Source organism: Palaemon carinicauda, chromosome 12 (assembly GCF_036898095.1).
Source record: "Palaemon carinicauda isolate YSFRI2023 chromosome 12, ASM3689809v2, whole genome shotgun sequence".
In the NCBI taxonomy this organism is placed as follows: domain Eukaryota; kingdom Metazoa; phylum Arthropoda; class Malacostraca; order Decapoda; family Palaemonidae; genus Palaemon; species Palaemon carinicauda.
In genome coordinates, this window is record NC_090736.1 from 141,826,480 (window position 1) to 141,840,158 (window position 13,679).

General features: G+C 32.6%; 1 protein-coding gene across 1 annotated transcript in view; it reads right to left on the reverse strand.

The window, feature by feature from the left end:
- The window catches only part of LOC137651312 (dipeptidyl peptidase 1-like), a 32,899-nt gene extending 21,603 nt beyond the window's left edge, over window positions 1-11,296 (reverse strand). Inside the window, exons 1-4 of the mRNA XM_068384580.1 lie at window positions 11,144-11,296; window positions 3,720-3,880; window positions 2,061-2,215; window positions 1,759-1,902 (exon numbers count right to left, since the gene is read on the reverse strand). Of these exons, the coding sequence (XP_068240681.1) occupies window positions 1,759-1,902; window positions 2,061-2,215; window positions 3,720-3,873 (453 nt within the window). The 5' untranslated portion in view covers window positions 3,874-3,880; window positions 11,144-11,296. The remainder of the gene's footprint in view (window positions 1-1,758; window positions 1,903-2,060; window positions 2,216-3,719; window positions 3,881-11,143) is intronic.
- Window positions 11,297-13,679: the final 2,383 nt, after the last annotated feature.

The window sequence follows — 13,679 nt, forward strand, 5'->3', positions numbered from 1 at the left end:
TGTTATGAAACCTGCACCTAACTCTGCGTAGAACAGTGAGTTACTTGGGACTCTAACTCTTCGGGTGCCTATGTTGACCCTCGAGCGATTCATAGTGATGTCTAAAAACACTTAGTGCTTTTATAACTGTTCTTATCCCAGGTGAAATGTCATAGTGTCACACAAGTGCCGCATGCCTTGAGCATGATGTGTTGTTTAAAGACTTGCGTTCCTCGAGAACGAGTACCTACTAATCCTGAAATTCCTTTTCAGATTCAAGAGCAAGCCTTTATTTCTATGTACATTATTATTACTGTAAATGAACTTTACTTTTGCTGTAAATTATTTAATTTCTGCATTGTGAAATAAAATTTCTATTTTATTACTTATGCGTCTCTTTCAGCTCCTACCTACTATGAAATACATACTGTCATAGTTTTATTTATTCCTCCTCTCTTATGGTCATGAAGAATTTAAGATGTCTAATCCTAAATTATATTCACCCTGTCTCAGTAAGGTTCCTACACGAATACTTACTTCTGATAACCAAGAGATGAACTCTATACACAGTGCCCAACCACCACTGGCCTAATTCAGAATGTTCCTATACAAATATCAAACATTCTGCTTCATCTCTAAGTTCTTAAAAGTTCTTCTGTCAGGATGAATAGCCCTTCAATACCACTTTGACGTCGGCATAGCCCATGGGAACTTCCTACCAATGGGGGGCAGGATACTTCGTTCCTATGGTTCTTTACCTAAGATTACTTTGCTGTTTTGTCAATGCCTAGGCACTTAACACTGGGGGAAAATCTACCACGATACATTGATTCTCTGGTACTCTTCCATCAGGACGCCATGGCTTGAGCCCAAAAAACGGATTTTGAGCGAAGCGAAAAATCTATTTTTGGGTGAGATAGCCATGGCGTCCTGATGGACCCTCCCTACTACTTCGTCCAGTTTTGTTCCCACCCTACACAATTGTATCATGGTGATGGGCAGCAACTGGCGTCAGGATAAAGACGGGCGTGACGTCATTAGAGCAATGGCGTCCGTTTGTTTACGTCTCGAGTATCAGTAGTAGCCACGAGTGAGATTAGCTGTGGAACGGCTCCCAGCTATTCTCAGCCCTTACACACCGAAGCATTAACTCTGTTCGGGGTGAAGATAGCTATGTGGCACGTTCAGACATGCGTGTCCCCTGTTGTATTACGATGTCTTAAAGGGAAACCTTTGAGATACTCGCTCCAGAAGTTAGAATTCTGTGATAACCTGTGGTTAAATTCTCTGGGAATATCTTAGTAGTCTTATACCCAAGGAAGCTACCAAACAGGAACCTTCCATCAGGACGCCATGGCTATCTCACCCAAAAATAGATTTTTCGCTTCGCTCAAAATCCGTTATATATATATATATATATATATATATATATATATATATATATATATATATATATATATACACGTATATATATATATATATATATATATATATACGTATATATATATATATATATATATATATGTATATATATATGTATATATATATATATATATATATATATATATATATATGTATATATATATATATGTATATATATATATATATATGTATATATATATATATATATATATATGTATATATACTGTATATATATATTTATATATATATATATATATATATATATATATATATATATATATATATATATATATATATATATAAAATAGTATACAGTAGTAGTATGAGCATGCAAAAGGCCTCATAGAAAAAACTTACATCTGCCATTAATTGTAGAGTCTGGACCTTTGGTGGTGATGGTTGTTTCTTCTGTGCCCTGTAGCATGCCCAGTTTCTGATTGTAATATCTCGAGACCAGCCAGTGAAGGTTCTGTCACACATGGAAACAACTTCATTTCCAGTCTGTAATGAAAATATTATACCCTTTATTTAGTCTACTGGTTACAATCTTTCAAGTTTTTTAAGTACAAAATTTACTTAGAATATTCACAACACTGAAAAGGAATACTATTGCTTTATGAATTAAAAATACACGGAGGTTTCATCTTCAGTTTACAAACCTGCTCGTAGTAGGAGAATGCAAAGAAAGATCTTCCGGAAACTTTGACTTCAAAGCCTTGGTTGTAAATCATAGTCCAAGTCCCTCTGTTTCCATACTCATCTTCTGCTATGTTAGGGAACATGAGCTTCACTGTCATCTTGTAGATAATTGGTCCTAAATGCATAGAAAAAATAGTTAAGTATTAGTTATAATAGTTATTGGCTTAGCGTCTGTTTCTCTATCATGCTGCCCAACCTCCTTCAACTGATACTTTGTTGCATCTGGATCCTGAATGGCCTTTGCATCCCCAGATTAAGGCCGTATGTCCTTTGGGGCTCCGGCGTATGGCCATATGGCCCAAGTTCATAAATCTATCCATTCCTAAATCTGATTGTTCCTCTCAAGGATTTAATCATTTGTGTTAGTAGGATACAACAATTGAAGGTTTATCCACACTAAATGCTTTGTCTTTAGTTTGTGACCTGTTGTATACAATAGGTACAATATTTAGTTGTTTCCTGTCTCTCTTGGAAAGACGGCTTTACCTAACGCATCTAATGAATAGTGAAAAATAGAATGTTATAGTATATCCTAGAGAGGACATTGTGTTACAGTATTCCCATCAATCAAAAGAAACTCCAATTGTAAATAGAGTGATTAAGTTATAGGTTTAGCAGAAAGAAAGAAAAATAGGAAATATGGAATATTACATTTGTTAATCAATAAATAAAATTGATCAAGTATAACATATGTGAGAGTGGTAAAGTATTATATACAACATATTATAAACACATGTGGACCTGGCCTTTAGCTCAGGTAGTGTGTTAAAACTTGGGATCATGTGTGCTGTAGAAATCAATTAGTGATATAGTAATATCCTGTGAAAAGTGGGATAATTTTGATTTCATAGTTGTAAAGGGACTTTGGTACAGCTCACAAAAGGATAAAATTGATCGTGTACTGTAGCACCTTTTTGATATTTAATGTTCTCAGGGGATAAATATAACCTATGATTAAAGTTAACAGGATATTAGGATTCCTTGTTTTGGTGTAGTTAGTTTTATTGATGTAAACTGGGCTGTCAATTCCATGGCTGTGATATTAAACTATAACATCTTAATAGAATAGGTTTATGGTGATGAAGTTGTTTAGTTCAGAGATAAATTTTTAAGCTAATTCTGCATTTTATAGGAGATATAAATTATAACTATTTATATTGGATTTTTTAAGAGTACTAAAATTACTCCTTGGGAAATTTTTTTATACATATATATATCTAGGCGCTTCCCCCAATTTTGGGGGGTAGCCAACATCAAACAAATGAAACAAAAAAAGGGGACGTCTCCTCTCTATGTTCCTCCCAGCCTGATTATATTATGATTTTTTTTTATGATTTATTAAAAAATAGACTATAGACCACAAATAATAATCTGAAACATGAGAACGACTTTAAATAACTAAAGGATTTTAACAGAAGAATATCACAGTTAAACTTTGCATTGTTTTATGTATTATGAACAATAGGTCATAAAAAATAAATCATATCTTAATTTGAACTCTAACAGAATTTGACAACATAGTGCTTTACTTAAATCAATTACTTCATGAAATGTAAAGAATCCCCTAATTGACCCAATTGATTATTAAGAAGCAGTATGTGACATTATCAAGAACTTACCCATATTATCACAGTCAATCGTGGCATCCCCCGTCCTCTCGGTTTCGTAGAAGAGCCACTCTCCCTGGACATCATCGAAGGTGCAGTTCGCTGGTGTATCTGCTGAAACTTTGCTGCATAGAAACAGCAGAACCAGCCAGGCTAACCGATGCATTCTGCACCTGATAAAACAGTCAAATGGCAATGGGGATTACTTTTCTCATTAGATCTCGGGTGACACATATGAAGCTACATATTTAAAGGTTTAAAGGCCTCTCATAAATGGCAGAGGCAAGGGACAGTAACATTGCTCTAGCAAGCAGGACAATGCCTTAGAGACTAACCATATATACATATGATCAGTTCCCAAGCCCCCTCTCCACCCAAGCTAGGACCAATGAGGGCTAGGCAATGGATGCTGATGGCTCAGCAGATAGATCTATAGGCTCCCCCAAACCCACCCACCCCATCCTTAGCTCACAAGGATAGTGAGGATGCAGCGACCGAAGAAACTAACGAGTTTGAGCGGCACTCGAACCCCAGTCTAGCGTTCACCATTCAGGGACGTTACCACATCGGCCACCACAACCCTTATGGAGGTTATTTATAAAAACTAGTCACACAATACATATACTGTACCTCCAAATGTGGGCTGTAAGATTTAAGAATTTCCATTAAAAACAAGAGCCCCTTGAATTATTTGAATTAGGATGATGTCTTTTGTTCTCAAATAGAACATTACTGTGGAAATTTAAAAATAGATGACCTTAAAATGGTGTTTCATTTCTTATCGTTTTTGTTATTCATCGTCATATAGCATAATTTCCGTTCATGTTCATAAATAATCTGTGACAGGAAGTTTTGCTCGATCTAGGTGAAAGGAAATAATGTGATATGATTGTGAAAGAATAGAAAATAGTTAAGAAGCCAGGGGTTAGGGACACAAATGAAGATATGCATGCTTAGACACACACACATATCTATATCTATCTATATATATATATATATATATATATATATATATATATATATATATATATATATATATATATATATATATATACATATACACGTGTGTGTGTGTGTGTGTGTACGTGTATTATATAAATCATCATCATCAGCCAAAACTAGTCCACTGCAGAAGAAAGGTCTCAGACATGTCTTTCCACTCAAGTTTGTTTATGATGTTTTTATGCCAGTTTATACCCACAAATTTTCTTGGTTCCTCAATTCACCATCTTCTCTACCTTCCCTTGCTTCTTTTGCAATCCCTAGGGACCCATTCTGTTATTCTTAATGTTCATCTGTTATCTGTTATTCTCATTATATGTCCTGCCCATGTCCATTTCTTTTTCTTACATCTTGTTAGAATATCTTTTACTTTAGTTTCTTCTCGTATCCATGTTCTTTTTGTCTCTTAGTGTTAATCCCATTGTTATTCTTTCCATAGCTCTTTGAGTTGTAACTAGCTTATGTTCTAAGGCTTTAGTAAGTCTGCAAGTTTCTGATGCATAAGTTAACACTGGTAGGACCATCTTATTGAATACTTTTCTTTTTAGAGAAAGTGGCATTTTAATTTTTCATAATCTCATTTTGTTTACCCAAAGCTCTCCATCCCATGCTTATCATTCTTTTAATTTCTGTCTCGTGTCCTGGGGAAACACTTACTGTCTCTCTTAAGTATATACTGTATATTCATTAACAATCTCCAGAGTTTTGTCCTAAAGCCTTATTTGTTGTCTGCATTTTCATTGATCAATACTCTATTTTACTCATATTAATTTTTAGTCTTACATTTCTGCTTTCTCTATTCAAATCTTCTCTCATCTTTTGCAATTCCTCAATTTTGATGAATATAGCACATAATTTCCATTGCACTTCACATCACTGGAAAACTTACGATCCCTGTAATTTTGATTGCTTCAACGAATAATTTAAATAATTATCTTTATAAGAACACCGAAATCAAACCAATGTTCCCTAGTCTTGGGTAGTGCCTTGGCTTCTGTACCATGAGCTTCCACTGTCTCGGATTAGAGTTCTCTTGCTTGAGGGCACTCTATTTCTTTTATTTATCTTCCTCTTATTTTATTTAAGTTTTTATAGTTCATATATGAAAGATCTAATTAAATGTTATTACTGTTCTTAAAATATTTTATTTTGATTGTTTATTACTACTCTTGTAGTTTGTTTATTTCCTTGTTTCCCTTCCTCACCGGACTATTTTCCCTTTTGGAGCCCTTAAGCATATACCATTCTGCTTTTCCAACTATAGTTATAGCTTAGCTTATAATAATAATGATAATAATAATGATAATGATAATAATAATAAGAAGAAGAAGAAGAAGAAGTAGAGAGAGGTTTCGTGCTGTGATCTTGGAAAACAACAAAAATCTATATATATAAACATCATCATAGCTACCCTTAATTGCCTAAGTCGGATGTTTAATATTTGTTTAATCTTATTTGCATCAGAGTCAACTTCTGTCTCTGTGTATTGCATTTGCTTGTTTTGATAAACACAGTATATAAAAGTGGTTATTACTATAGATTATTTATGAATAACCAGACGTCCTGCATTTGGATCAACATACAAATATGACGTTTTGGCAAAACAAGTTTAAGCCCAACGCCGATAACGGATATCATGATAAAGGTCAGAAGATATGGTGATAAAGGTCAGAAGATATGGGACTCAGGATAAATCAAATCCCTGATTTCCTTATCTGTTTACAGATCTCAAATTACGTGACCCTTTTCTCAGGAGGCAGATGTAGATATTTATCTTTAAATAGACAATATCTGAAGTTTGTCACAATCGATAATTTCTAATGAATAATAAGACCTTCTGAACTTGGATTTACATATGCACGTGATGTTTTGCCAAGACAAGATTAGACCCTCACTGCTATATGTATATATATATATATATATATATATATATATATATATATATATATATTATATATATATACATATATATATATATATATATTATATATATTTTATATATATATAGATATATATATATATTTTATATATATTATATATATATATATATATATATATATATATATATATATATATTATATATATATATATTTTATATATATATATATATATATATATACATATATATATATATATATATATATATATACTGTATATATATATATATATATATATATATATATATATATATATATATTTTATATATATATACATATATATATATATATATACTGTGTATATATATATATATATATATATATATATATATATATATATATATATATATATATATATATATACACAGTATATATATATATATATATATATATATATATATATATATATATACTGTGTATATATATATATATACTGTGTATATATATATATATATATATATATATATATATATATATATATATATATATATATATATATATATATATATATATATTTCTCTTAATGGCGTGGTCAGAGTCGACTATTATTATTATTATTATTATTATTATTATTATTATTATTATTATTATTATTATTATTAATAGCTAGGCTACAATCCTAGTTGGAAAAGCAAGATGCTATAAGCCCAGGGGCTCCTACAGGGGAAAATAGCCCAGTGAGGAAAGGAAATAAGGAAATAAATAAACGATATAAGAAGTAATGAACAATTAAAACAAAATATTCTAAAAACATTAATAACATTAAAACAAATTATATCATATATAAATTATAAAAAGACTTATGTCAGTCTGTTCAACATGAAAACATTTATTGCAAGCTTGAACTTTTGAAGTTCTACCGATTCAACTACCCGATTGGAAAGATCATTCCACAACTTGGTCACAGCTGGAATAAAATTTCTAGAGTACTGTGTAGTATTGAGCCTCATGATGGAGAAGGCCTGACTACTAAAATTAACTGCAGGCCTAGTATTACGAACAGGATGGAACTGAATCGTAGATGACTACTATTCATGCCCGGTTCTCCCAATTTCTGAATATTCTGCCCCATCTCCTAACCTTCTCCCCAACACCAGTTAAATTCAATTTACACAATTAACTCCAAACCCTCAGGCTCAGAATCTTGAGAAGTTCCTCGTCGTTTGCGTTATTTTTTTTTTTTACTTTACTCTTATATTTGTTTATTTGGATTATTTTGTTTGCGCGAATTTATATTTTAATAATCTTTAACTTCTCTTGTAGTTTATTCATTTCCTTGTTTCCTTTAATCGCTGGATTAATTTTCCCCGTTGGAAACCCTTGGGCTTATAGCATCCTGCTTTTCCAACTCGGGCTGTAACTTAGCTAGTAGTAGTAGTAGTAGTAGTAGTAGTAGTAGTAGTAATAATAATAATAATAATAATAATAAACAACCAAGTCCCAGCTTTCGATACACTTATCAATTTTTGAATTTAACTAACCCACTTAACTGACTTAATAAATGTATTTACTATTTTATCAAGTACCTTTTAATGGTAGATCTACCCAAACTCATCTTATATGTAATAATGAGGTTATATTATCGATGCAAACAGTGAGGTTTTCAGACTCTTATAAAGTAAATATAAAATATAACGATCAGTTCATAACCCAGATGATACAGAATCTCGTATTGATAACAGCATCTCTCACTCTGATAACGAAGGCGTATGGAAGAGGGTCAGATATCATATTCCTTATCGTTTATCAACATAAATAGCCAAAGTTCATTGTAGGCCTAAAGGATATTTATATTTAACGTATTGGTTAATTTCTAACAGTGCAAACAAGGTCCGTTAGTCTAGGTATATTTAAAGTATATATCATATTCGTACCGTTTATGTATATATATATATATATATATATATATATATATATATATATATATATATATATATATATATATATATATATATATATATATATATATATATAATTGTTCACTGCTCATTTCAACGGTTTTTTTCTGTTCCTTTACATTTTACACATGAAATTGTTCTTATTTTTAGCATAACGCGCAGTATTTCTACCCTCTAATGTGACTGATTTTGACTCACGACCCCCCCCAAAAAAAAATCGAAATTCAGATGAAAGCATAACCTATTGAGTAAACAACAGGAGAGAGAGAGAGAGAGAGAGAGAGAGAGAGAGAGAGAGAGAGAGAGAGAGAGAGAGAGAGAGAGAGAGAGAGAGAGCTGATATTACCGAGTTCTAACGAAAATATCCAATATGTTAACTAAAAATTAAACCACCGAGAGCAATATTGAAAGAAAATTATTGTAAGAGACAAAACAATACTGTTTTTTTTTTCCAGTTCCGAATTGAAATGAAGTTTATTATAAGTATTTTTTTATGTATTAATATCAAGCACACTATTCGACCAGTTTCCTTTCCTCACTGGGCTATTTTCCCTGTTGGAGCCCTTAGCCTTATAGCATCCTACTTTTCCAACTCTGGTCTTAGCTTAGCAAGTAATAATATATCCAAATTATTACTCTCTTAAAGTTCTTCATTAAATAATCCATTCTTAAATGATTTTACTAAGCATTAAACTTCAATAAAAAAACAAAACCCTTAACAGAAATAAAAAAAATGACGCATTTCACCATTATCATCCGAATTAAATTTACTTTAATTCCAATTTGAGGAAATTAGTCACTTTTTTTAATTTCCAATTAAACAACTTTTTGTAGAGTCAGTTTCTTTCGTGGCAGATAATGATTAATTTCTTTTTTTAATATTCGAAATTAGCTATTTTCTTATGATATCTAATTAAAAAAAGATTTCAAGATCAAGGTGGTAATTAATTTTCGGTGATTTATAAAGATATTTTCTTTAATCTATCTAATTCCTCTTCCTTTTATTTTGTTGAAGTTTTTATAGTTCATATAGGAAATATTTATTTTAATCTTGTTACCGTTCTTAATTATTTTATTTTTCCTTGTTTCATTTCCTCACTGGGCTATTTTCTCCCTGTTGGTGCCCCTGGGCTTATAGCATCTTGCTTTTCCAACTAGGGTTGTAGCTTAGCAAATAATAATAATAATAACAATGACAATGATTTCAAATGGGATGTTGGTGTTCACTGTCCTAGCTTTCCTGATATGGTTATTTTGTTTCCTTAAATGAAGATATAATTTTCCTAGATCATACCTAAACTAGTATTAATTCAGTTTATTTCCTATAAGTAAACTAAAATTCACTTTACATCGGTCCCTGTAAATGAATTCATTTTACATTGTTCCCCTAAAGCAATTCACTTTACAATGTTCCCTATAAATAAGTTCTCTAATTTACATCGTTCCCTGTAAGTAGATTCACTAGTTCACATTGTTCCCTATAAATGAATTCACTTTATATTGTTCCCTATAAATGAATTCACAAGTTTACATCCTTCACTGTAAGTAAATTCACTAGTTCACATTGTTCCCTGTAAATAAATTCACTAGTTTACATTGTTCCCTGTAAATGAATTCACTTTAATTTGTTCCCTGTAAATAAAATCACTTGATTACATTGTTTGTAAATAAATTCACTAGTTTACATTGTTCCCTGTTAATTAATTAATTTTAAATTATTCCCTGTAAATAAATTCTTTAGTTTACATTGTCCCCTGTAAATAAATTCACTAGCTTACATTTTATGTAAATAAATTCACTAGTTTACATTGTTCCCTATAAATGAATTCATTTTAAATTATTCTCTGTAAATAAATTCATTAGTTTACATTGTCCCCTGTAAATAAATTCACTAGCTTACATTTTATGTAAATAAATTCACTAGTTTACATTGTTCCCTGTAAATATAAATAGTTCACTTTTGTATTTCAAGATTCATTCCATTGATAAAATGAAATTTAATTCTCGTAATTCTCCTTGTAGAGAAAATATGCATTTTTTAAACAATTTGTTTCCTATTCGACGATCAATAGGATCTGGGAATACTGAAGCCCCGAGGCTAACTCAACTCTACCGCACCTTTAAGTAACGTCAGGTTAACTTTTAAACTTAATTTCTTTATCAAAATTGATAATGTTCGAAATTTAAAATTCGAAAAGGTTAACAGTTGTGAGCTTAATACACCACAAATACAACAGTTCCAGGACTGATAATAATTTTTCCATAAAACGTCTACTAAGTTGAAGCTAGTTTGAGAGAGAGAGAGAGAGAGAGAGAGAGAGAGAGAGAGAGTGGAGAGAGAGAGAGAGAGAGAGAGAGATTCTCAGAAATTAGGGTTTAGTCGTAACTAACGTTATATTACATCTATAGTTACCGCTACAAACTCTTGTGTAAACTTATATAGTATGGTCTGTTGGAAACCAACGTTGCATTCAATATTCAAATATATGAACGAAGAAATCTTTCCATAAAACAATTGCACCGGGACAAGGACCTTTGACATAAGCGAACCATATTTGATATCAAGTAATAGTTGATTGACATTATCCAACTTCCTTACCTCTTAAAGTAGCAGTAAGCTTCCCTTGTATAGACGAACTTGCGGCGACAGAGCCTTCACTGGACTGACTGAGCTCAGCTAGTGTGAGCAGTTTGAGCCTGTTTCCTTCCACGGGGCTCGTCGTTGAGAGAGAGAGAGAGAGAGAGAGAGAGAGAGAGAGAGAGAGAGCACATGAACCACGTGATCACCGAATAAATGGGTACGGTTGGGGACTGGTTCCCAGTTCGCGATTCAATCCTCCCCCTCCCCCCCCTCTCTCTCTCTCTCTCTCTCTCTCTCTCTCTCTCCTCTCTCTCTCTCTCTCTCTCTCTCTCTCTCTCTCTCTCAGGATGATGAACTTAGGGATCTAGTCCTTGGCTGGGAGGGAGATGAGAGTGAAGGAAGGGGTTCACCCGGAGTTCATGCGACCTTTGTTTCACCTCTTGGTCACAAGCGTTACAATCCAAATTAAAGTGAATAACCAAAGGGACGGATAACTACTCCCGTTTCGTGTCCTGATAAGTTGAATCAGTTTGTACATCTTCTCCAGTTTCGAAACTGATAACAGTTGGGGAACTAGTCAGTTCTCAGGAATGTATGAAAATACTGCTTAATAAGTAGGTCTATTCTTCACTTCTAAACAATGCAAAATGATTGGCCTGTAGACAAACAAAAGATTTGGATTCATCTTGCTTGTTCAAAACAAATATTGCCCACACTATTCTATCTTATTTCTCTTCCTCTTGTGTTTTTGAAGTTTGTATTTCTTAAATGTGAAAGATTTATAATATTCTATCTTATTTCTCTTCCTCTTGTGTGTTTGAAGTTTTGTATTGCTTAAATGTGAAAGATTTTATAATATTCTATCTTATTTCTCTTCCTCTTGTGTGTTTGAAGTTTGTATTGCTTAAATGAGAAAGATTTATATTCTATCTTATTTCTCTTCCTCTTGTGTTTTTGAAGTTTTTCTGGTTTATATATTAGGATTTATTTTAATGTTATTGTTTTTTAAATGTTTTATTGTATGTGTTCATTACTTCTCATGTAGTTTATTTATTTCCTTGTTTCCCTTCCTCATTGGGATATTTTTCCCTGCTGGAGCCCTTGGGTTTTTAGCACCTTGCTTCTCTAACTAGGGTTGTAGCTTAGCCAGTAATAATAACGATAATAATAATAACATTCATACAACAGCAGCAATGCACCAGACCCTTGGTCTATATATATATACAGTTCATAGACGGTGATCAGGCCATCCGAGACGAGTAGGAAATGTTATTGCCGGCAGTGACTGGTCGAATTTGATTTCCCGGAACATTTGAGGGTGGACCGGTTGCCTCTGCTTGCAATGTCAACAGAGGGGCAACTGCGCATCCTGTGATTGCTGTTGGGAATTGATAAATTGATGGTTTGTTTGTAACATGATGAAATGACTTCTTTACCGAACACTCATTTAAAGGGTGGTAACTGGAGAATGAAAATAGTCGTAAATCATTGAATAGAACTGGAGTCTCTCTCTCTCTCTCTCTCTCTCTCTCTCTCTCTCTCTCTCTCTCTCTCTCGTGTATGTACGTCTCTAAAAATGTTTTCGTATTTATGCAATAATTGCACATCGAAGTAGGATCCTATGATCTTATATATATATATATATATATATATATATATATATATATATATATATATATATATATAAAATACACACACGCACACATACATACATATATATATATATATATATATATACATATATATAATATATATATATATATATATATATATATATATATATATATATATATATATAAAATACACACGCGCGCGTGCACACACATATATACTGTATATATATATGAAAGTTGATACTGAAAACAGTGACATTAATGTCTGAGTCGGTTGTCCAGATTAAAATACCCTTGAAGATAGCTATAGACTCAGTTCCTAGCCTCCTGGCTAGTACAGTGGTAACGTGTTCACCTAGCATTTGCATGACAGCAGATCGATCCCAGCCCGGGACCGTGAGTTTAAGCTGTTTACTGGGGAGGCAACTGCTGTGGTCGGGCTCCCCCCCCCCCCGCTGACGTTCTGGTGAGCATCTATTCTGATGAAACCGGAACTGAAACAGCAATGCTTATTTCTCTCCACTATACTGTGAGCAATATTTTTTGTTCTATTTTCTTATATTTTCCTTGAATGCTGTAAACTTCTCTCCTTCAAGAGATAGGTATATTAGCCTACTGTATTTTGGTTGTTAAGTCTTGTTAAGTCCCTTTTTCTATATAGACACGAGCTAGATAGTAGTTTGCGGGTAGATTTTAGTTGAGAATTGTTCGATAATTAGAATATAGTTCTTCAATCATCATCTCAAAATAATACTCTGGGAATGACATCAAAACCACGAATGCTATACAAGTAATTGCTGAAGAAGAACATTGTGCGCTTCCATCAGTCATCTGGTGATGACCTCCCTGGTCCCAGCGCCTGGCCACATCTCGTGTTCCAGTCTTCGGTTCAAGTCCTGCTCGGGATCAATAGTTCTTTTAGTGACTGCAACCTCGCTATC